Source organism: Palaemon carinicauda, chromosome 39 (assembly GCF_036898095.1).
Source record: "Palaemon carinicauda isolate YSFRI2023 chromosome 39, ASM3689809v2, whole genome shotgun sequence".
NCBI classification, from domain to species: domain Eukaryota; kingdom Metazoa; phylum Arthropoda; class Malacostraca; order Decapoda; family Palaemonidae; genus Palaemon; species Palaemon carinicauda.
This window is the reverse complement of record NC_090763.1, coordinates 57,755,731-57,783,230: the sequence shown is the minus strand read 5'-3', so window position 1 is coordinate 57,783,230 and position 27,500 is coordinate 57,755,731. Positions and strand designations below refer to the sequence as shown.

The window sequence follows — 27,500 nt, the reverse complement described above, 5'->3', positions numbered from 1 at the left end:
TTTGACAATTGTGGATTAATTAATCACTAGGTAAAGTCTTATATATTGTCATCTGTGAGAATACCTAAACGTGGTGAAAGGGTTTGTGTATTGCCATGAACGGCAAAGCTGTACTATAGTCAATTTCTTTAAGCGATGCAGATTTGCACCGACTCGCAGCGGTGCCTTTTTAGCTCGGAAAAGTTTCCTGATCGCTGATTGGTTGGACGAGATAATTCTAACCAATCAGCGATCAGGAAACTTTTCCGAGCTAATAGGGCACCGCTGCGAGTCGGTGCAAATTTGCCTCGATAAAAGAAATGGACTATAGTAAGGGCTACTCATACTAGGTTGGTTTGCCGTGAGTGATCAGACTAAAGTCTCGAACCATCACTAATCCGCAGTGGTCAGCGTGGTGATGAAAATGGCCAATCACCAGACATGACTAGGGATATGTCTGAGGCCTTTGTCCTGAATTGGACTAGAAACAACTGCATTTGTTGTTGTGGTTTGTTTTACAAAATATGTCACCTTTTATCAGAATTACACAATCTGCAAGATTGTAGCGATCATATTCTGATCTTTTAAGTCTAAAATAACACATCTATTTTGAAGAGATCTTTTATTTTATTTAAGATGTGACGAAAACTGCTAGTTAACTTATGAACCTAAGAAGGTCCTACGACTTTATATAGTTAGGTAAGTGTGCACATTGCAAATTTTCTATCCATATTAAATTCTATATATTCACAAAATAATTGAAAATACATATGAAAATAACTGTTATGAAAAATACAAACACTAAAAATAGCTTTATAATTCAACTAAAATCAAGCTATCACTCAAACCTCAACGATGTTCTGTCGCTGAATAAACTGAACCGCTAAAAAATCCAGCGCCAAAAAGTTTTGTCGCAAATGTTTTCGGACCGAGTTTGTCGTAGTCGAGTTGCGAAAGTGGGTCCGCCGAAACAAAATCCAAATATTTTTCCATGACCATAAGTCCAGAGAAAGTGAATATCCCAGTAAAAATATCATGATATCTTATTATCTCCGCCAACGAAGTTGGAAGGAGGTTATGTTTTCGCCCCTGTTTGTGTGTTTGCAATTTGTGTATGTCTGTGTTTGATTGTGAACAGCTTCCTGGCCACAATTTTAATCGTAGGGTATTGAAACTTGCAAGATTAACTGTTATGTAAAAAGCTAGTAATTATTAAATTTTGGAAAGGTCAAGGTCAAAGGTAAAGGTCACGGTCAAGCAAAATGGCCAATTCACGTCATCAGCCATAAGTTTCGAAATTGTTGTTACAGAGACTTCAAACTTGGTTCATATTTGAGTGTATGGAAATCCACGCCCATTAATACATGTTGAGGTCAAAGGTCAAGGTCAAGAAATATGCTGCCGCGGCGGAGGTCTGCGCTCTACTGAGTGCCCCTTTAGTTTGAATTGAAATTTTTGAGTAACGGCAGGGAGCAAACGTCTAACTAAAAATATATTTTATTTGGCTTGAAATTCTTCAATAGAAGGAGCAACCGTCCAACTCAAAATATTATGATTTTTTTTTTATTTGAATTGAAATTTTTTACTAAATATAGTGAGTAAACATCTCTAAAAATGTTATGATGTTTTATATTGGAATTAATTAAATACAGGGAGCAAACGTTTTCCTCAAAATATCAAATTTTTTGGATTAAAATTTTTGAGAAGATATAGGGAGCAAACGTCCCTCTAAAAATATCATGATGTTTTATTTCAATTGATTTTTTTTAGTAAATACAGGGAACAAACGTCCCATTCAAAATATCAATTTTGTATTAATGGAAATTCTAGAGTAAACATAGGAAGCAAATGTCCCTCTAAAAATATCACGATGGTTTGAATTAAATTGAGTAAATACTGGGAGCAAATGTCCCACTCAAAATACATTTTATTTGAATTAAATTTCTTTTCTAGAGTAAATACAGGAAGCAAACGTCCCACTCAAAATACATTTTATTCGAATTAAATTTCTTTTCTAGAGCAAATACAGGTAGCAAACGTCCCACTCAAACTATATTTTATTAGAATTGAAATTCTTTTCTAGAGCAAATACTGGTAGCAAACGTCCCACTCAAAGTATATTTTATTCGAATTAAAATTCTTTTCTAGAGCAAATACTGGTAGCAAACGTCCCACTCAAAGTATATTTTATTCGAATTAAAATTCTTTTCTAGAGCAAATACTGGTAGCAAACGTCCCATTCAAAATACAATTTATTCCAATTAAATTTCTTTTCTAGAGCAAATACTGGTAGCAAACGTCCCACTCAAAATACATATTTGAATTATAATTCTTTTCTAGAGCAAATACAGGTACCAAACGTCCCACTCAAAATACATTTTATTCCAATTAAATTTTTTTTCTAGAACAAATACTGGTAGCAAACGTCCCACTCAAAATACATTTTATTCGAATTGAATTTCTTTTCTAGAGCAAATACAGGTAGCAAACGTCCCACTCAAAATACATTTTATTCGAATTAAAATTCTTTTCTAGAGCAAATACTGGTAGCAAACATCCCACTCAAAATACATTTTATTCGAATTAACTTTCTTTTCTAGAACAAATACTGGTAGCAAACGTCCCACTCAAAATACATTTTATTCGAATTAAAATTCTTTTCTAGAGCAAATACTGGTAGCAAACGTCCCACTCAAAATACATTTTATTCGAATTGAAATTCTTTTCTAGAGCAAATACTGGTAGCAAACATCCCACTCAAAATACATTTTATTCGAATTAAATTTCTTTTCTAGAGCAAATACAGGTAGCAAACGTCCCACTCAAAATACAATTTATTCGAATTAAATTTCTTTTCTAGAGCAAATACTGGTAGCAAACGTCCCTCTCAAAATACATTTTATTCGAATTAACTTTCTTTTCTAGAACAAATACTGGTAGCAAACGTCCCACTCAAAATACATTTTATTCGAATTAAAATTCTTTTCTAGAGCAAATACTGGTAGCAAACGTCCCTCTCAAAATACATTTTATTCGAATTAACTTTCTTTTCTAGAACAAATACTGGTAGCAAACATCCCACTCAAAATACATTTTATTCGAATTGAAATTCTTTTCTAGAGCAAATACTGGTAGCAAACGTCACACTCAAAATACATTTTATTCCAATTAAATTTCTTTTCTAGAGCAAATACTGGTAGAAAACGTCACACTCAAAATACATTTTATTCCAATTAAATTTCTTTTCTAGAGTAAATACTGGTAGCAAACGTCACACTCAAAATACATTTTATTCCAATTAAATTTCTTTTCTAGAGCAAATACTGGTAGCAAACGTCCCATTCAAAATTCATATTATTTGAATTAAAATTCGTTTCTAGAGCAAATACTGGTAGCAAACGTCACACTCAAAATACATTTTATTCGAATTAAAATTCGTTTCTAGAGCAAATACAGGTAGCAAACGACCCATTCAAAATACATTTTATTTGAATTAAATTTCTTTTCTAGAGTAAATACTGGTAGCAAACGTCACACTCAAAATACATTTTATTCGAATTAAATTTCTTTTCTAGAGCAAATACTGGTAGCAAACGTCCCACTCAAAATACATTTTATTCGAATTAAATTTCTTTTCTAGAGTAAATACTGGTAGCAAACGTCACACTCAAAATACATTTTATTCCAATTAAATTTCTTTTCTAGAGCAAATACTGGTAGAAAACGTCACACTCAAAATACATTTTATTCCAATTAAATTTCTTTTCTAGAGTGAATACTGGTAGCAAACGTCCCACTCAAAATACATTTTATTCCAATTAAATTTCTTTTCTAGAGCAAATACTGGTAGAAAACGTCACACTCAAAATACATTTTATTCCAATTAAATTTCTTTTCTAGAGCAAATACTGGTAGCAAACGTCACACTCAAAATACATTTTATTCGAATTAAAATTCTTTTCTAGAGTAAATACTGGTAGCAAACGTCACACTCAAAATACATTTTATTCGAATTAACTTTCTTTTCTAGAACAAATACTGGTAGCAAACGTCCCACTCAAAATACATTTTATTCGAATTAAAATTCTTTTCTAGAGCAAATACTGGTAGCAAACGTCACACTCAAAATACATTTTATTCCAATTAAATTTCTTTTCTAGAGCAAATACTGGTAGAAAACGTCACACTCAAAATACATTTTATTCCAATTAAATTTCTTTTCTAGAGTGAATACTGGTAGCAAACGTCCCACTCAAAATACATTTTATTCGAATTAAATTTCTTTTCTAGAGCAAATACTGGTAGCAAACGTCACACTCAAAATACATTTTATTCGAATTAAAATTCTTTTCTAGAGTAAATACTGGTAGCAAACGTCCCACACAAAATACATTTTATTCCAATTAAATTTCTTTTCTAGAGTGAATACTGGTAGCAAACGTCACACTCAAAATACATTTTATTCGAATTAAATTTCTTTTCTAGAGCAAATACTGGTAGCAAACGTCCCACTCAAAATATATTTTATTCGAATTAAAATTCTTTTCTAGAGCAAATACTGGTAGCAAACGTCCCACTCAAAATACATTTTATTCGAATTGAAATTCTTTTCTAGAGCAAATACTGGTAGCAAACGTCCCACTCAAAATACATTTTATTCGAATTAAATTTCTTTTCTAGAGCAAATACTGGTAGCAAACGTCACACTCAAAATACATTTTATTCGAATTGAAATTCTTTTCTAGAGCAAATACTGGTAGCAAACGTCCCACTCAAAATACATTTTATTCGAATTAAATTTCTTTTCTAGAGCAAATACTGGTAGCAAACGTCCCACTCAAAATATATTTTATTCGAATTAAAATTCTTTTCTAGAGCAAATACTGGTAGCAAACGTCCCACTCAAAATATATTTTATTCGAATTAAAATTCTTTTCTAGAGCAAATACAGGTAGCAAACGTCCCACTCAAAATATATTTTATTCGAATTAAATTTCTTTTCTAGAGCAAATACTGGTAGCAAACGTCCCACTCAAAATATATTTTATTCGAATTAAATTTCTTTTCTAGAGCAAATACTGGTAGCAAACGTCCCACTCAAAATATATTTTATTCGAATTAAAATTCTTTTCTAGAGCAAATACAGGTAGCAAACGTCCCATTCAAAATACATATTATTTGAATCAAATTTCTTTTCTAGAGTAAATACTGGTAGCAAACGTCCCACTCAAAATACATTTTATTTGAATTAAACTTCTCTTCTAGAGCAAATACTGGTAGCAAACGTCCCACTCAAAATACATTTTATTTGAATTAAATTTCTTTTCTAGAGCAAATACAGGTAGCAAACGTCCCATTCAAAATACATATTATTTGAATCAAATTTCTTTTCTAGAGCAAATACTGGTAGCAAACGTCCCACTCAAAATACATTTTATGTGAATTAAACTTCTTTTCTAGAGCAAATACTGGTAGCAAACGTCCCACTCAAAATACATTTTATTTGAATTAAACTTCTTTTCTAGAGCAAATACAGGTAGCAAACGTCCCACTCAAAATACATTTTATTCGAATTAAAATTTATTTCTAGAGCAAATACTGGTAGCAAACGTCCCACTCAAAATACATTTTATTCGAATTAAAATTTATTTCTAGAGCAAATACTGGTAGCAAACGTCCCACTCAAAATACATTTTATTCGAATTAAAATTTATTTCTAGAGCAAATACTGGTAGCAAACGTCCCACTCAAAATACATTTTATTCGAATTAAAATTTATTTCTAGAGCAAATACTGGTAGCAAACGTCCCACTCAAAATACATTTTATTCGAATTAAAATTTATTTCTAGAGCAAATACTGGTAGCAAACGTCCCACTCAAAATACATTTTATTCGAATTAAAATTTATTTCTAGAGCAAATACTGGTAGCAAACGTCCCACTCAAAATACATTTTAATTGAATGGAAATTCTTGCGAGTAAATTTTTTTTTTTTTTTTTTTTTTTTTTTTTAAGGGATTAGATCACTGTTTCGTATTACTTACAATGTACTTCGACATTGAAGGTCTTGTAGTCATTCGGGGGAATCCCATTGTAAGCCTCGCACTGGTAGAGTCCTGTGTGCTCTCGATGGACGTGAGTTAGGTTCAGGATGTGGCTGTTGAGACTTCCATCTATCGTTGGGGGGAAATATATTTGGTGATTAAATAGATAAATAAGTGAAATAAATGTGACAATAAATCGATAGATGAAACAAATGATTTATTAGATAAGTTATAAAATGATAAAAAAAATAAAAAGTGTGATTATAAAACGATAGATAAAACAAAAAAAGGATGTTATAAAATAAAAAAAAAATGTGGTTATAAAACGATAGATAAAACAAATAAATTATAAGTCATAAAACGATAAAAAAATAAAAAGTGTGATAATAAAACGATAGATGAAACAAATAAATTATTAAAGTTAAAAATATTAAACAGATAAAAAATGTGGTAATAAAACAATAGATAAAACAAATAAATGATAAGTTATAAAATAATAAAAATTAAAAATTGTGATAATAAAACGATAGATAAAACAAATAAATGATAAGCCATGAAACGATAAAAAAATAAAAAGTGTGATAATAAAACGATAGATGAAACAAATAAATTATTAGATAAGTTAAAAATATTAAACAGATAAAAATGTGGTTATAAAATGATAGATAAAACAAATAAATGATAAATTATAAAATAAAAAAAAAATAAAAAGTGTGATTATAAAATGATAGATAAAACATATAAATGATAAGTTATAAAATAATGAAAAAATAAAAAGTGTGATAATAAAACGATGGATAGAACAAATAAATAATAAGTTAAAAAATAATAAAAAAAATAAAAAGTGTGATAATAAAACGATGGATAGAACAAATAAATGATAAGTTATAAAATAAAAAAAAAAAAAGTGTGATAATAAAACGGTAGATAAAACAAATAAATGATAAGTCATAAAACGATAAAAATATAAAAAGTGTGATAATAAAATGATGGATAAAACAAATAAAGGATGTTATAAAATAATAAATACATAAAAAATGTGGTAATAAAACGATATATAAAACAAATAAATGATAAGTTATAAAATAATAAAAAATTAAAAAGTGTGATAATAAAACGATAGATAAAACAAATAAATGATAAGTTATAAAATAATAAAAATTAAAAATTATGATCATAAAACGAGAGATAAAAAAAAATAAATGATAAGTTATAAAATAATAAAAAAAATAAAGTGTGACAATAAAACGATATATAAAACAAATTTTAGATAACTTACAAAATAAATATAAAAGAAAATTAAAAATGTGATAATAAATCGACAGATAAAACCAATAAATCATTAGATAACTTATACAATAAACATAAAATAAAATAAAAAATATGCGATTATAAATCGATGGATAAAACATATAAATGATTCGAAAACTTTATAAAATAAAGATACAAAGGAAAATAAATGAATAAATGCGAAGCGAATCTATTGTCACGTAAAAAAAATATTTGATGAATATGTTGTTAGATTAATAAAAGAAAAAAAGTAGGATAACAAATCGATAGATGAAATAAATAAATGATATATAACATATAAAGAGATGCAAAAGGAAATAAATGTATAAATGGAGAGGGGTGGATAAAACGAATAAATTCCAGGCTGACTGTAAGCAAATAAGGATGTGACTGCTATAAGAAGGTAAACTATAGTCAATTTTTTTTAGTGAGGCAGATTTGCACCGACTCGCAGCGGTGCCCTTATAGCTCGAAAAAGTGTCCTGATCACTGATTGGTTGGGCAAGAATATTCTAACCAATCAGATAGCAGAAAACTTTTCCGAGCTAAAAGGGCACCGCTGCGAGTCAGTATAGTTACGAGGGGTTCTGAAACATCTTCAAAATAGAAAAATAAAAATGAAGCTGCAAATAAGACATTAATAGTCATAAAGATTACTGCAACTAGTGGCTTGTTGGTGAATACCAGAATGAGGTTCGAGTCCCGCTCAAACTCGTTAGTTCCTTTTGGTCGCTGCAATTCACCATCCCTGTGAGCTAAGGATGGGGGATTGGGGGGGGGGCGCCTATAGGCCTAACTGCTGAGTCATCTGCAGCCATTGCCTGGCCCTCCTTGGTTCCAGCTTGTGTGGAGAGGGCGGCTTGTGCGCTGTTCATATGTATATATGGTCAGCCTAAGGGCATTGTCCTGCTTGATAGGGCAATGTTACTGTCCCTTGCCTCTGTCATTCATGAGTGGCATTTAAATCTATTTATGGCTGGGAACTGATTAATTCCCTCACTTATCTAGCGTTACATGAAAGGTCGTAGATGATGTAATAGTAAAGATGGAAACAGTTGGAAGAAGGTAATGTCATACTCAATCAAACTTCTGAAAATGGTAGGATTGAAGAAAATTAATTTTCAACCAGGTTTCGAACAAGAGAATTCATAAGAAAGTTGTTCCCATTAGAGCCACCTCAGGAAGTCGGGAGAAGGTCGAGGGCGTATCAGACTATAGGCGTTAATGAGTTTCAAGTATTTTAGCTCTGTTAAAAGTTAAGGCGATTGGAAGTTTGAAGCGTGGGGTAGCACCTTTCTTTTAGTGATAATGAAAGAGGGTGTGATATAAAAGAAAGAAATTAAGTTGTACTCATCTCAAAGGAAAACCTTATAAAAATGTTTTTGCAATATGATATTTATAAACAGAAAAATTATCCGAGGCTTACTTCACACGAGAGATTTTTTTTCCGCACGGGGTAATTTCCGCTCGTTAGGATGCACGTCTTCATATATGCAGATTTTCCCCGAGTTGCCTCGTAGTATCCATAAGCCGCTGCATACATACATACATACATACAAAGATATATATATATATATATATATATATATATATATATATATATATATATATATATATATACCATATATATATATACACATACATACATACATACATATCTATATCTATCTAGTTACACTGGGACCGCCAGGGTTAGCAGTGCACGCCGATAGCAAATCACTGCCGCTCGGGAATTTTTCCGAGCGGCCAGTGTGTGAAGGCCCTCACTGATATTTACTGATTTCTAAAAACCGCTTGTATGAAGCAAGCCTAAACCCCTTTACTAAGTGATTAGATTATGATACTCTTGTATAAAAAAAGGTACATTAATACAGGTAGTCATGACTCGTAAGACCCTTTAGAAAATAAAAAAATAAACAATTGATGCCAACACAAAAAAATCACCAAAAGACTACTTACCAACTCAATTACACTCAGGCCTTGAGTATATCATACTATTTCATCCGTAACATGAAACCCCTTTCGTTCTGTTTCACCCTGATTGACTGTATTTATTTCAAACATTTCCCAATTCAACGGAGACGAGAAAAAAAAGCTCACCTCTCCATTTTCCCGTTGGTATGACTCCGCCATCCACTCGACTCCACTCAATGAGAGGGAGGGGTTCTCCCGTCGCTTGGCAGCGCAGGCGAAGGTTATCCCCTTCACGGACTATCACAGGTTTGCGACGCCTTGGTCTCGAGTACGTTGAGCCTTGAAATGTAATGCACAGTTGTATGGTATCAGTAGTATTGTAATAGAAAATTAGCCATTGCGATAATAGTATTAAAGTTTTAAATATGTTACTTTATGTCGATGTCAGATTATAAAGATTGCATATTATTACCTCCTTGGGTATATATATATATATATATATATATATATATATATATATATATATATATATATATATATATATATATATATAAATATATATATATATATATATATATATATATATATATATACGTACATATATATATATCTATCTATATATATATATATATATATATATATATATATATATATAATCTTACATCTATATATACATACATACATACACACACACACACACACATATATATATATATATATATATATATATATATATATATATATATATATATATATATAACCCAAAACATAGAATTGAGAACACCAAGAGAGAAGTTACTACCGCTATTCATATCCTACAACTACTGATTAATTGACTATTATATAAAAATTGGACTATATGGGCCAGCGTTGGGGTTTGGGATGCCATTCAACATCGACGTGCAACAGGGGAGACGATCCCAAATTTATAATATGATGTAAAATTTTAAAATTATTGCAGAAATTTTTTTAAAATATCTGTTTCTTCAGAATGCTCCAAAAATGCACATCCAATTACTCAATCCTATCTTACCTAGATTCTGCTGCTTCTAGAATTCTAGATTATACCTCTACTATCCTAGTTCTTATTTATCAAAACTAGTCTGTATTCCTCTAATCTCTTTATGAGGACATGTACCTTAAAACTCCATTCAATTTAGCCACGGTGATCTTTATCCTCATATATCTATATTTGTTATTCATTACTGATCTATATCATCTTTCCCACTGTTATCTTCTACATTAAGGTATCGGTTTCCTGATACGCTCTCTCCATGGCCTTCTATCAAAGGCATCCTCTTCCCCCAAAACTCTTCTCTCCATATCATCCTTCATCTGATCTCGCCATCTAATTCTCTGCCTGCTTCTCGATCTTCTCGTCCTAACAGATACCTCCTAAGCCCTCCTCACTCTCTCCCCACCATTCTCAACACGTGCCCACACCATCTCATTCGTGACACTCTAATCACCTCTATAATCTTTACTACGCCTACCATAATTGATTTATATAATGAGATTAAAATAATCCAGATGGAATGCTAGGTAATGTAAAAAGGAAAAAAAAATGGAGGAAAATCTTTGGCCATTTAAAAGTTTGGTCAATGAAAATGAGTTATAATTCATATTTCATAAAACTCCTCTCACTAACGTCCAATTAACCCAACCTATCCCTCCCCCATTGATTTACGGGTTTCACTTCCCTCTCTGATAAGAGATAACACCACACTTGCTAAAACTGACTTTAATGTTTTTTCTTGCGACAAAGATAATTTAAAATTCTGTCCAATTACAGAAGATTATTATATTACCATCTTCAAAGATGAGATAATCACCAGCATTCTATTCACTATTAATAAGAAAAAGAAATAGATGCAAATTTAATAATAAAAATGTTTAACAACCAAACTAGTGATTTACATTCATATTTCCTGTAATGTTTTTTATTGCTAATATTTACACAGCAGAAGTAACACATAAATTTAATAGTAAATTAGAAATTTTTTGTAACGAAAAAAACCTTCGCTCAAACGGAATAATCCAATAAACTTACCCTTTCCCCTCCCTTCTTCATCCACAAGGTCCTTTATCTAGATCTAGATATAAACTAAAATATAAGTACTTAGTAATATTTACATCAAATTCCACTCTTAACCTTCTATTTAATCTAACCAACAAAAGAACAAGAAAAACCAGCCTAACAATCTAACCAATTAACTATCAAACAAACCAGCTAAAATAACAAAGCCTTCGACTCTAAGTAAAAAATTCCAATTACTCATAACAAACAACTATAGAGATCCATATCTTGATTACTACCGTTGTACAATTCTAAAGGCTTTACCTCAGTGGTTCCCAACCTGGGGGAAATTTCCCCATGGGGGGAAATTTGAAGCTTCCAGGGGGGAAATAATTACACTACCTACTAACTAAAACAAGCGGAAAATGTCCACATAGTACGTGCGGCAATTTGTTGTTAGCCATTCAATTGGTATATGATCATATCATTTCTCACTGACATGATATTCAAGGGGAGAATTGGAATATCATGCCCATTTCTGAGGCAGGCGAGTGGGCATGAGGGCTGGGCGGGGCATGAAAGGGGGAAATCTGGATGGTTGAACTGGGTGCAGGGGGGAAATGACTGAAAAAAGGTTGGGAACCACTGCTTTACCTGGTATGGAGGGCGACACGAGTAATTTATTTGCGTCCGTCCCGTTGACTTTATAGGCAGTTATTCCGGGTGAGCCCGGAGTGCCAGGAGTGCCATCTTTCCCTTTCCTTCCACGAGGTCCGGCGATGCCTGATGACAAATGGGGGGGGGGGAGAAAAGTTTTCGTTAAACATTGATATTGGTATTAAAATATATTCAATTGCCAATAAGTTAGTCTAATTCAATTTTCTTTACAAAAGACTTTTTGTGCACACACATAAATACATATTATATACAGTGTATATATATATATATATATATATATATATATATATATATATATATATATATATATATATATATATATATATATAATATATATATATAGATAGATAGATAGATAGATATATATTTATATATATATGCACACACATCTATCTATATATATATATACACAGACATATATATTTATATATATAATTTTATACATAAGTGTATAAATGTATTTATATACATACACATACACACACATATATACTGTATAATATATATATATATATATATATATATATATATATATACATATATATATATATATACATAATTTTATACATAAGTATATACATGTATATATATATATATATGTATATATATATATATATATATATATATATATATATATATATATATACTGTATATTTACATATACTGTATATACATATATATAAACATATATATACATACATATATATATATATATATATATATATATATATATATATATATATACTGTATATATATATATATATATATATATATATACATATATATATATATATATATATATATATATATATATATATAAGAATTCTCCTTCTTTTAAGAATATAGTAATCACCAGCCATTTACCTGCATTCCCACGGGGTCCGGGGAATCCCCTCTCTCCTTTCTCGCCGGGTCTACCTGCAAAGGAAAACTTAGATCAGATTACAAAAGGAATAATTCTAATGTTTCACGTGAAGAATTAAAAATAATAGGAATCTCGTTTCATTTGACCATGTAAAACTCAAGCACCTAATTATAGACTCTTATTTTAGATAATTTTACCCGATAAAATAATTTTTCTCTTGTACCAATTTCCTTTAATCATGAGCGAATAATCTAATATTTTTATTATTGATGACGATGATGAAGATGGTGATGATGTTGATAGGGTCGATATTATTGCTGATTTTATCCGTCAATTTTATTAATAATTTAATATAAATGTTTAATCGACGTAAGGCTATTAGGTTCAATTATCCGTAATACATGGTCTCAACAAATATTCTAATAAATGACAAATACGTATATTTTCCATTTGAGTCCTCACTGATGTTAAGGTATTGAAGAAGGCAAATTTCCATAAGGTTCTGATTAACGTATAGGATTTTCTCTCAAATCCCAACAAATATTGAAAATAATACAAATGGAATGACAAAAATGATCCCATGCGTGTGGGATTTGGAAGTTATAGCAATGTACACTCGGCGACTTAAAGTTCGAAAGCTGTTGGTTTAAAGACCACCCATGAATGACAGAGGCAAGAGACAGTGACATTGCCCTTTCAAGCATAACAATGTCCTAGAGACTGACCATATATACATATGATTATTGCCCAAGCCCTTCTCCACCCAAGCTGGGACAAAGGAGAGCCAGGCAGTGGCTGCTGATGACTCAGCAGATAGATGTATAGGCTACCCCAAACCCCCTTCCTTAGCTCACAAGGATAGTGAGGTTGCAGCGACCAAAGGAACTAACGAGTTTCAGTGGGACTCTAACCCCAGTCTGGCATTCACCAGTCAGGGACGTTACCACATCGGTCACCACAACCAAGAGAAAACGGGAATTTCAGAGGGAGGACATTAGTTTAAACAAAAGCAATTAGAGATTTCAGATCTCTAGTAATGAAGACTGTCAATATTTTACTCAAGTCTACGGACCAAGTTTGCCCTTTTTTCATATTTTTTTTTTTTTACCATGAATAACTATAATGATAACAATAATAACCAGAATCGCAATTTTGATCCGGATCACCTACAAAACTCGATGAGTTTTTCCGGAGCATAATACCTATCCGTTGATAAAATCTGGTGAGAATCCAGTAAGAAGATTCGACATAATCCTACCCACAGACAAACAGACAGATAAGTAAATAAATAAACGAAGCTAAAAATATAACCTCCTTGACGGAGGTACAAGCGAATTATCGCATTCTTAGTTCAAAGTAATGATAGTTGTAATAATAGTAATAATTTCAATAATAATAATAATAACTGTAAATTTAATGTTGACGAAGTTGATTAATAATATTAACAATAATAACATTGATGATGATGATGATGATGATGGCCTCCCCCAAAATCCTCACACTATTATCAAGGTCATTGAAACTCTCACATGAGAAAGAGTAAGCAATTTCACTCACCATCTTTCCCATCTGTTCCATTCCTCCCTGGCGTTCCGTCGAAGCCTGGAATACCATCAACTCCGGGCATTCCGTCAAATCCATTTCGTCCTGGTATTCCATCAAGTCCTGGTTCTCCTGGCAATCCATCTCGACCGTCTAGTCCCTGTCTACCTTTAAGGTGAAGGAAAAGACCACATTGTAATGTGAACATGTACCAAAAATATGTAAATAAGTATATTTACCGATGTCATCAGCCTCATTATCCTTCATCATCATCTCCTCTTACGTCTATTGACGCAAAGGGCCTCGATTAGATTTTGCCAGTCGTCTCTATCTTGAGGTTTTAAATCAATATTTTGTCATTCATCACATCCTACTTCGTGCTTCATAATCCTCCAACTCTTCTAGTGCCTTGTGGAGCCCCGTTGAAAGTTTGGTGAACTAACCTCTCTTTGGGAGTGCGAAGAGCATGCCCGAACCATCTCCATCTACCCCTCACCATGATCTCATTCACATATGGCACTCGAGTAATCTCTCTTATAGTTTCATTTCTAATCCTGTCCTGCCATTTTATTATCCTTGGATAAGGGAAAATAAAATGGTCTTATATTACTTTAGTTTTGAATTAGATAGACTACAGAAAAGTCATCACATGACTGACCAAGACCCAGGCTGAGGCTCTTTGATTATAGTGATGCAGTTCTGACGAATCGAGCTCTTCCAGAAAGACCATTAAGGCTTGTAGCGTTTATCTTAGCTATTCACCCTTCCATCCAGCCCTGTCTTAGCCAGTAAGATCCACTCTATTGTCTATAGTGAAAAATACTCACAAGTAAGTTCTATAATAAAGTCCCTTGAAGTTGTTGGCATTGTTCTTATAAATTGGAAAAACGAAGTGAATTTTTAAAGGCCTGTGGCTTTGTGATATGCACTCTAGGCCTAAGCTGGCAACATGTTTTAATAATGCCCATTCACACTAAAATCAGAGTTTATATTAGTTTTAGAAAAAAAAAAAGTGATCAAAACCTGGGATTCTGACACATTGACAACTATCCTCTTTATCTTGGCCCTTATATAAGCCCTATTTCCAGCCTACCAAAATCATAAAGAGTGACCAAACATTTCCTGGAAAACTCTACAGAACTGGATTAGCTTTAATAAAACGCATGCTACTGTATTTAGCACCACTGGCCATAATTCCCATTGCAATACTTCAGATACTTTCGATTGTATAAATCCTTTTCTTACAACTTGCTGACTGACATTGCGATCTTGAGGCAAAGTTAAAAAAAAACGATTTGGAGAACTATTCATAAAGCAAGAATTAATTAAAAGGTACGAGAGAAAGCTATATGAAAATAGCCTTATCACCTATGCATTGCTAATCCTGAGTGAAAAGAATGACAAACTGCCATCTTATTAGCTTTCTGGAATATCATGTAATGACTTAAGATATGAAAGCAGGAACAAGACAGTTTAAATACGTTCCAAATTCTTTGAAAATAAACTCAAGATCATAGATATATACAGCAAACCCACAGAATGATATTGAAAATAAGAACTTGAAGCTAGATTTAAATACACATGAGATATTCAAAATCTGTTAATCTAGTTATAAATCGGCAATGTTTATGTAAACACAGATCTACCATCGTAATTAATAATTAAAATAAAGGTTGCGTTTAAGAGGTTCCTCTAGATAGATATATCGATAAAGCTTCAAGTTATTTCCTTACATGTGATAGTCTGAAGGAATTTGAATCTTTATTTGGGAAGTAAAGAAACAGACACACAGATCTATAAATCTTGCATATAACATCTCACATACTCTTCATGACAAAGAAAATTGTGAAAAAAAAAAGCTTTCTATGGCTACTGCAAGTAAAAATCTTGAGTAATGTTGGCTCTCTCCTATCACATAGTATTTCAAATACGTTTTTTTCGGACAAAAAAAAAAAAAAAAATTTATGGCTACTTCAAGTAACACTCTTGAGTAATGTTCATTCTTTCTTATTACCTAATATTTTCAATACAATTTCGAAGGTAAGGAGAAAAAAAAAAGAAAAAAAAACCCTTTGTCTGACTACTTCAGGTAAAAATCTTGAGTAATATGCGTTCTCTCTAATCACATAATATTTCCAATACGTTTTCGAACATAAATTTATGAAAAAAACCCTTTCTATGGCTACTTCAGGTAAAAAAAAAAACCTTGATTAATGTTCCTTCTCCCTTATCTCACTCATGAAATATTTACCTGGCAGTCCAATTTCCCCCTTGAATCCCCTGGGACCCGACTCTCCCTGCGCCCCTGGTAAACCAGTCAGGCCTCGAGGCCCAGTCTTTCCAGGAGGTCCTGGATCGCCTCTTGTGCCGTCTCTCCCTGGTAGTCCTGGTTCCCCGGAAGGTCCTACGGGTCCTTGTGGACCAGGAGGACACGACTCTCGCGTCTGACTGCAGAATTCCTGGATGGCGTTGTACTGGGGAGAAATAAATTTGAATATATTAACGATACATTGAGGACTATGTGTGGTCAGATAAAATTGGAAATATATTAACGATACAGTGAGGACTATGTGTAGTCAAATAAAATTGGAAATACAGTAACGATACATTGATGACTATGTGTGGTCAGATAAAATTGTAAATACATTAACGATACAGTGAGGACTATGTGTAGTCAAATAAAATTGGAAATACATTAACGATACAGTGAGGACTATGTGTGGTCATACAAAATTGGAAATACATTAACGATACAGTGAGGACTATGTGAGGTCAGATAAAATTGGAAATACATTAACGATACATTGAGGACTATGTGTGGTCAGATAAAATTGGAAATACATTAACGATACATTGAGTACTATGTGTAGTCAGATAAAATTGGAAATACAGTAACGATACAGTGAGGACTATGTGTGGTCAGATAAAATTGGAAATATATTAACGATACAGTGAGGACTATGTGTAGTCAGATAAAATTGGAAATACAGTAACGATACAGTGAGGACTATGTGTGGTCAGATAAAATTGGAAATATATTAACGATACAGTGAGGACTATGTGTGGTCAGATAAAATTGGAAATATATTAACGATACATTGAGGACTATGTGTAGTCAGATAAAATTGGAAATACATTAACGATACAGTGAGGACTATGTGAGGTCAGATAAAATTGGAAATACATTAACGATACATTGAGGACTATGTGTGGTCAGATAAAATTGGAAATACATTAACGATACATTGAGGACTATGTGTAGTCAGATAAAAATTGGAAATATATTAACGATACATTGAGGACTATGTGTAGTCAGATGAAAATTGGCAATACTTGACGATACATTGAGGACTATGTGTAGTCAGATAAAATTGGAAATACATTAACGATACAGTGAGGACTATGTGTGGTCAGACCTCTATATTGGCCTTGGGTCAGATAAAATTGGAAATACATTAACGATACAGTGAAGTGGAAATACATTAACGATACAGTGAAGACTATGTGTAGTCAGATAAAATTGGAAATACATTAACGATACAGTGAGGACTATGTGTGGTCAGACCTCTATATTGGCCTTGGGTCAGATAAAATTGGAAATACATTAACGATACAGTGAAGTGGAAATACATTAACGATACAGTGAAGACTATGTGTAGTCAGATAAAATTGGAAATACATTAACGATACAGTGAGGACTATGTGTGGTCAGACCTCTATATTGGCCTTGGGTCAGATAAAATTGGAAATACATTAACGATACAGTGAAGTGGAAATACATTAACGATACAGTGAAGACTATGTGTAGTCAGATAAAATTGGAAATACATTAACGATACAGTGAGGACTATGTGTGGTCAGACCTCTATATTGGCCTTGGGTCAGATAAAATTGGAAATACATTAACGATACAGTGAAGTGGAAATACATTAACGATACAGTGAAGACTATGTGTAGTCAGATAAAATTGGAAATACATTAACGATACAGTGAGGACTATGTGTGGTCAGACCTCTATATTGGCCTTGGGTCAGATAAAATTGGAAATACATTAACGATACAGTGAAGACTATGTGTAGTCAGATAAAATTGGAAATACATTAACGATACAGTGAAGACTATGTGTAGTCAGATAAAATTGGAAATACATTAACGATACAGTGAAGACTATGTGTAGTCAAATAAAATTGGAAATACATTAACGATACAGTGAAGTGGAAATACATTAACGATACAGTGAAGACTATGTGTAGTCAGATAAAATTGGAAATACATTAACGATACAGTGAAGACTATGTGTAGTCAGATAAAATTGGAAATACATTAACGATACAGTGAGGACTATGTGTGGTCAGACCTCTATATTGGCCTTGGGTCAGATAAAATTGGAAATACATTAACGATACAGTGAAGTGGAAATACATTAACGATACAGTGAAGACTATGTGTAGTCAGATAAAATTGGAAATACATTAACGATACAGTGAGGACTATGTGTGGTCAGACCTCTATATTGGCCTTGGGTCAGATAAAATTGGAAATACATTAACGATACAGTGAAGTGGAAATACATTAACGATACAGTGAAGACTATGTGTAGTCAGATAAAATTGGAAATACATTAACGATACAGTGAGGACTATGTGTGGTCAGACCTCTATATTGGCCTTGGGTCAGATAAAATTGGAAATACATTAACGATACAGTGAAGACTATGTGTGGTCAGACCTCTATATTGGCCTTGGGTCAGATAAAATTGGAAATACATTAACGATACAGTGAAGTGGAAATACATTAACGATACAGTGAAGACTATGTGTAGTCAGATAAAATTGGAAATACATTAACGATACAGTGAAGACTATGTGTGGTCAGACCTCTATATTGGCCTTGGGTCAGATAAAATTGGAAATACATTAACGATACAGTGAAGACTATGTGTAGTCAAATAAAATTGGAAATACATTAACGATACAGTGAAGACTATGTGTAGTCAAATAAAATTGGAAATACATTAACGATACAGTGAAGTGGAAATACATTAACGATACAGTGAAGACTATGTGTAGTCAGATAAAATTGGAAATACATTAACGATACAGTGAGGACTATGTGTGGTCAGACCTCTATATTGGCCTTGGGTCAGATAAAATTGGAAATACATTAACGATACAGTGAAGACTATGTGTAGTCAAATAAAATTGGAAATACATTAACGATACAGTGAAGACTATGTGTAGTCAAATAAAATTGGAAATACATTAACGATACAGTGAAGTGGAAATACATTAACGATACAGTGAAGACTATGTGTAGTCAGATAAAATTGGAAATACATTAACGATACAGTGAGGACTATGTGTGGTCAGACCTCTATATTGGCCTTGGGTCAGATAAAATTGGAAATACATTAACGATACAGTGAAGACTATGTGTAGTCAAATAAAATTGGAAATACATTAACGATACAGTGAAGACTATGTGTAGTCAAATAAAATTGGAAATACATTAACGATACATTGAGGACTATGTGTAGTCAGATAAAAATTGGAAATATATTAACGATACATTGAGGACTATGTGTAGTCAGATGAAAATTGGCAATACTTGACGATACATTGAGGACTATGTGTAGTCAGATAAAATTGGAAATACATTAACGATACAGTGAGGACTATGTGTGGTCAGACCTCTATATTGGCCTTGGGTCAGATAAAATTGGAAATACATTAACGATACAGTGAAGTGGAAATACATTAACGATACAGTGAAGACTATGTGTAGTCAGATAAAATTGGAAATACATTAACGATACAGTGAGGACTATGTGTGGTCAGACCTCTATATTGGCCTTGGGTCAGATAAAATTGGAAATACATTAACGATACAGTGAAGTGGAAATACATTAACGATACAGTGAAGACTATGTGTAGTCAGATAAAATTGGAAATACATTAACGATACAGTGAGGACTATGTGTGGTCAGACCTCTATATTGGCCTTGGGTCAGATAAAATTGGAAATACATTAACGATACAGTGAAGACTATGTGTAGTCAGATAAAATTGGAAATACATTAACGATACAGTGAAGACTATGTGTAGTCAGATAAAATTGGAAATACATTAACGATACAGTGAAGACTATGTGTAGTCAAATAAAATTGGAAATACATTAACGATACAGTGAAGTGGAAATACATTAACGATACAGTGAAGACTATGTGTAGTCAGATAAAATTGGAAATACATTAACGATACAGTGAAGACTATGTGTAGTCAGATAAAATTGGAAATACATTAACGATACAGTGAGGACTATGTGTGGTCAGACCTCTATATTGGCCTTGGGTCAGATAAAATTGGAAATACATTAACGATACAGTGAAGTGGAAATACATTAACGATACAGTGAAGACTATGTGTAGTCAGATAAAATTGGAAATACATTAACGATACAGTGAGGACTATGTGTGGTCAGACCTCTATATTGGCCTTGGGTCAGATAAAATTGGAAATACATTAACGATACAGTGAAGTGGAAATACATTAACGATACAGTGAAGACTATGTGTAGTCAGATAAAATTGGAAATACATTAACGATACAGTGAGGACTATGTGTGGTCAGACCTCTATATTGGCCTTGGGTCAGATAAAATTGGAAATACATTAACGATACAGTGAGGACTATGTGTGGTCAGACCTCTATATTGGCCTTGGGTCAGATAAAATTGGAAATACATTAACGATACAGTGAAGTGGAAATACATTAACGATACAGTGAAGACTATGTGTAGTCAGATAAAATTGGAAATACATTAACGATACAGTGAAGACTATGTGTGGTCAGACCTCTATATTGGCCTTGGGTCAGATAAAATTGGAAATACATTAACGATACAGTGAAGACTATGTGTAGTCAGATAAAATTGGAAATACATTAACGATACAGTGAAGACTATGTGTAGTCAAATAAAATTGGAAATACATTAACGATACAGTGAGGTCTGCATGTAGTCAGGTAATTTGCGTTGTACTGGAGAGAAATAAATTAAAGTATATTACCGGTACAGTGAGGTTTAAATGTAGTCAAATAAATTTCAAGTCTTTAATCACAGCGAAATGTCAAAGAGACGCAAAAGATATCTGTAACATAAGTTGATAAATATGTAGTAATTTTGTATTTTGCTGTTAATTTCCCTTTGGGTAAATTGATGTTAATTCCATCGTACGTAAATATAATAGGGAACATTCTAGAAGCATTTAATCATAAGGTGGATATTAATATATGAATTGAATGAACTGCAAAGTATTAGGTACAGTTGGACAAAGGAGTACCTGGCACACCTCGCTTCGATCAAATGCTCACTGTCACACCCTTACTTCGCGGCGAGTAACCAAAAAGATAGTTTAGGGAGAGCTGGCAGAGGGGGTGGGCTGAGGAAAACACAGGAACTCGCCGCACAGTAATGGTGTGGCTTGGTGCACTTCTTCAGAGCAAGGTGTACAAGGAATTCATGCGTCCAACTGTACAACAACTATAACAGAATATTTATAATAAAAGGAAAATCAGCCAGAACTTTTTTTTTTTGTCAGTATTTGTATATCTACTTTATTATTTTAACCCTACTCATTTATCATATCATGAACTGTATAAGATTAGATTTGGCTGTCTCTCTCTCTCTCTCTCTCTAAAAAAAAAAAAAAAAAAAAAAAAAAAAAAAAAAAAAAAAAATTCAGAGGTAAAAACTTTTCCAGTTTAGAGTCATTCCTCTCAAAACTTCTGGGCATCTCCATAGTGGCGAACTATGTTTACATATATGAGTTTCGATTTCTAACACTTTCAAGGGTAACTGTAAAAGTGGTCGTGAGGCAGTTCGAAGACATTCGCCCACGTTGTTTTAAATATCAGAAACATTTTGAATATATGAAATAATATTAGAAACGCTTAGAATATCCAAAACGTTTAGAATACCACGGACGTATAGAATAACTGAAATGCGTTTTTAAAAAATCATCATTTGTACGAAACATGTTTTGAATTTTCACTTTAGTTTTAACATTTTCATCATATCGTAATTAACGACTTAGACAAAGAGTATCCTTCTTCTGTGCTGATTAGTTCACCAGACATTTAATTGGGCTCCAGAAGGCAATTGAAAAGTTGGATGAGCCAGGCCTACATAACTGAGGACTATGAAGCGTGAAATAGGAGATGATGAATGAAGAAGCATTGATTTAAAAACTCAAGACAGAGATGACTAGCGAAATCTAACCGAGGCCCTTTGCGTCAATGGGCGTGGGAGGAGATGATGATGATGATGATTAGTTAAGCTAAATACGAATCTAATATGACTTGGGTCTAGTCCCCCATATATCCATTATTTTAATTTTTTTCAAAGAATTAAGATCCTAATATGGGTAATCTCACATCCTACCTTGCCCATATCTGAAGATAAAGAAAAATAAAGAAGCAATATATGGAGATTTCCTTGTAGGAAGTTTTGACGTTGTTACTTATTTTAGAATGATTTATTGTTAATTTGTTCTCTTCATTTATTTATTTCCTTATTTCCTTTCCTCACTGGGCTATTTTTCCCTGTTGGAGCCCCTGGGCTTATAGCATCTTGCTTTTCCAACTAGGGTTGTAGCTTGGATAGTAATAATAATAATAATAATAATAATAGAAAAAGGGAAAAATCCAAAGCCTAGTTGCATCAGGAAGGAAGCAGTTACTATGGTTTTGGTGCCCAATGGGGTAACGTCCCTGAATGCCGAGCGCCAGATTGGGGTTCGAGTCCCGCTCAAACACGTTAGTTTCTTTGGTCGCAGCAAACTCACCATCCTTGTGAGCTTAGGATGGGGTTGGGGGAGCCTATAAGTCTATCTGCTGAGTCATCAGCAGCCTTTGCCTTTGTCCTCCTTGGTCCCAGCTTGGTTGCTGAGGGGGCTTGGGCGCTGATCATATGTATATATGGTCAGTCTCTTGGGCATTGCCCTGCTTGATAGGGCAATGTCACTGTCCTTTGCCTACGCCATTCATGAGCGACCTTTAAACCATACAATCTAAAGATGAATGATTTCCTGTGAATAAATGTTAGAGGATTTAGCTTAAGGCTTAATGGGTGTTACGGTGGTGCTTGGGAATAAGATGAATTCTGCCCTTGAACACAAAAGGACACCGATTAAAATAATATCTCTTAAAAAGACTGAGCGCCACCTTGTAGAAGAGAGTCTTAGAAGCAGGAGAGGACGTAAAAAAAATAATTCAGTCATATAATTCTGAGGAGAATAACCGAAGATGAAACGTCTTAAATGTTATTTGAGATCAGAGCTGAAAATAGTGATGTATGAGTTGAAAATACTGTTTTATTCATGTAAAAGAAAATAATTTACGTCATATAAACAAAAAAGAATATTAATCACAAAGAAAATAATTTACGGCATCTAGAAAATTCTTTAGAAAAGCAGATTTGAAAATCTGAAAATTTTGATTTTTCAAAAGAAAAAAAGAAGAAGAAGAAGAAGAAGAAGAAGAAGAAGAAGTAGAAGAAGAAGAAGAAGTAAAAGATGTTGGAAACCAATAAAGCATTCAAGTAGGAGATTGAATTTAATTCTCATGAAAAATAGTTGAAGATTTAAACGAAAAAAAAGGAGACAATATAGGAATAATATTCATTTTATGGGATTCAACTTTTGATTAACTTGAAAGATCTGAACAAAAATAGGCAGGGAGATGAATATTGCTAAAAAAGGACTGAATCCTCATTAAAAGCATGCACAGGAGAACGGATAGTCAGAAGAACAACACTGATAAAAGACGAAAAGAAAACAAATAGTGAAAGAATAAGAAACTAGAGATGGGAAAGGGAGCAAATATTACACATTACACAATAGAAATTAAATATAGAAATAGAAAATAAGCACAGAAAGGGATGGATTGAAGCTGAATCCTCGGCGTTTGGCTAACAGAGCTATTGGTCAGATTCTATAGAATTGATTATAGATGTCAAAGGAAACGACAAATTATTCCCTGTGTCCCCTTAGATAAGATGACCCAATATCTGTTAGGTGGAGGAGGTCACGAGTACTTGGACGAGAATTAGTCATATATATATATATATATATATATATATATATATATATATATATATATATATATATATATATATATACATATATATATATACAGTATATACAGTGTATATATATATATATACAGTATATACAGTATATATATACACATATATATACAGTATATATATATATATATATATATATATATATATATATATATATATATATATATATAAGTATATATATATATATACGATAATCATTGGTTCATTCATACTATAAATGTTGAATCTTGGTAAGTGCCCTATTAGAAACGTCCCTGCCTAGCGATAGCCCGACTGGGGTTCGAGTCCCACTCAGTCTCAATAGTTTCTTGTAGTGTTTGCACCCTCTCCATCCCTATGAGCTAAGGATGGGGGGTTTGCAGGACCCTATAGGTCCACCTTCTGAGTTACCAGAAGCCATTGCTTGTCCCTCCTTGGCCTTAACTTAGGTGGAGAGGGGACTTGGGCATTGTTCTAATAGCTAGGGCATTGTCACTGTCTCTTGACTCTGCTATTCATGAGCGGAATATAAACGTTTAAACACTATCAGGAGAGTAGTAAAAGAAAAACCTACGAAAAAGGATCAAGAGTAAGCATTTTAATATTGTCATAATAATTGCAAAGAGTAACCTTCTTCCATTAACCTTGGCATCACTACAAAGCGGGACGCCTTAGGCTCGCAATGCGTTAGTTCTACAGAATGCGTTAATCTCGTATTCTCAACTTTCCAATAATGTCGAAGGGAGGTTTCCTGAACACATCTCTCTTGAGAGTTCTAAGGGTATTTCGCGTTGGGGAGAGAGAGAGAGAGAGAGAGAGAGAGAGAGAGAGAGAGAGAGAGAGAGAGAGAGAGAGAGCGTAGGAAGTTCATTAATTCACCTCTCGTATGAAATGAGAGCGCGATAGAACCTCCAATATATAATCATTAATACAACTGGGTAGTGAAAATTACTTTCCGTAAAATGTTTTGATAAAAAAAAAATGGAGTGATTCCACCGAAGTTTTCATATTTTCTCACAATAGAATTTTATGCAATGCCCTTTGCAGGATATTGCAACGCAAACCGTATAGTAATTAGAATTGGAGAAAAGGCTGGAAATGTATCTCTTGTTTATTTCATATGATCGTTAAAACAGGGAAACCCGTTTCTTTGTGTTTACAACTGTATGCGATCGGGATCACGTTCAAAACGAGTTATTAATGCTTTAATCAAGCGGAAATTGCTCTTTCCAACATTTTTTAAGGGTATTTAATTCATTCTTGTAAACATCAGTACGCTAATAACCTACACGATTAAAGGCCGGGTTACATTTGTTTGAACACAATAACTTTCATATTTAGATCCCAATAGAAATGCGTATCACAATGATAAATGTTAACCGAGTTATTTTTACCTGGAATAAAACGAGTTTAAAATCTAGAGTTGAGATAATGAGGGATAACACCAGAGAATAGAATAATCAATGAATAATTGTGTTGAAAAAGAAGACTCTGAAGAGCTGACTATTTATGAGTCTTATCTGTGATAGGAAAACGACCAGATGTAGCCCCATCAAAAGTAAGAAATAAATGAGGTTCTAATACGAAATATAGTCATTTAAAGAGAATAGGGATTTGGAATAATTACAAAGGATTATTACAGAAAGACCAAGACAAATGATTCATAAATACTAGGAGTAATGTCATATGATTTCCCAAACTTTCATGAAGGGGACGACGAAATGTTAGTGAGGCAACCAGTTTGGATCTTATGATTTATCAAGGGATGTTTTGATACGTGAACACCGAGTCTTTCAAACGCTTTGGCAATAACTGCAGTCAAAACAATATGCTCTGTCTAAAACTGCAGTCAGAACAATACATTAATGCTATAACTGCAGTCAGAGCAATACGCTCTGGCTAAAACTGCAGTCAGAGCATTACATTAATGCTATAACTGCAGTCAGAGCAATACGCTTAGGCTATAACTGCAGTCAGAGCAATACGCTCTGGCTAAAACTGCAGTCAGAGGAATAGGCTTTGGCTAAAACTGCAGTCAGAGCATTACATTAGTGCTATAACTGCAGTCAGAGCATTACATTAATGCTATAACTGCAGTCAGAGCAATACGCTTAGGCTATAACTGCAGTCAGAGCAATACGCTCTGGCTAAAACTGCAGTCAGAGGAATAGGCTTTGGCTAAAACTGCAGTCAGAGCAATATGTTTGAGTATAATTGCAGTCAGAGAAACAGGCTTTGGCTATAACTGTAGTCAGTGTAATTCGCTGTGGCTTTAACTGCAGTGAGAACAATATGCTTTAAGTATAACTGCAGTCATGGCAATATGCTTTGGCTATAACTGTAGTCAAAGTAATATGCTTTGGCTATAACTGTAGTCATAGCAATATGCTTTGGATATAACTACAGTCAAAGCAATATACTTTGGCTAGATCTGCTGTCAGTGCAATATACTTTAGCTATAACTGCAGTCATAGCAATATGCTTTGGATTCAACTGCAGTCAGAGCAATATGTATTTGCTATAAATGCAGTCAAAGCAATACGTTTGGATATAACAACAGTCAAAGCAATACGCTTTGGATATAACAACAGTCAAAGCAATACGGTTTGGCTCTATCTGCAGTCAGAGCAATATGGTTTGGCTATAACTTCAGTATGCGCAATACGCTTTGGCTATAACAACTGTCAAAGCAATATGGTTTGGTTATATCTGCAGTCAGAGCAATACGTTTTAGGTAAAACTGCAGTCAGAATAATACGTGTTGGCTAAAACTGCAGTCAGTGCAATATGCTTGGGCTAAAACTGCAGTCATAATAATACGTTTTGGCTATAACTATAGTCAGATCAATATGCTTTGGCTAAAACTGCAGTTCGAGCAATACGCTTTGGCTAAAACTGCAGTCAGAATAATACATTTTGGCTATAACTGTAGTCAGAGCAATATGCTTCAGCTAACACTGCAGTCAGAGCTATACGTTTCGGCTAAAACTACAGTCAGAGTAATATGCTTCGACTAAAACTGCAGTCAGAGCAATACGCTTTGGCTATA

General features: G+C 33.2%; 1 protein-coding gene across 2 annotated transcripts in view; it reads right to left on the bottom strand.

Annotated features, from left to right (window-relative positions):
* Nucleotides 1–27,500, bottom strand: part of LOC137631208 (uncharacterized) — a 360,284-nt gene that overhangs the window by 30,600 nt on the left and 302,184 nt on the right. For both annotated transcript variants that reach the window (XM_068362956.1, XM_068362955.1), the window contains exons 3-8: nucleotides 16,581–16,803; nucleotides 14,345–14,497; nucleotides 12,787–12,840; nucleotides 11,899–12,027; nucleotides 9,414–9,566; nucleotides 6,024–6,152 (exon numbers count right to left, since the gene is read on the bottom strand). In XM_068362956.1, coding sequence (XP_068219057.1) covers nucleotides 6,024–6,152; nucleotides 9,414–9,566; nucleotides 11,899–12,027; nucleotides 12,787–12,840; nucleotides 14,345–14,497; nucleotides 16,581–16,803 — 841 coding nt within the window. The remainder of the gene's footprint in view (nucleotides 1–6,023; nucleotides 6,153–9,413; nucleotides 9,567–11,898; nucleotides 12,028–12,786; nucleotides 12,841–14,344; nucleotides 14,498–16,580; nucleotides 16,804–27,500) is intronic.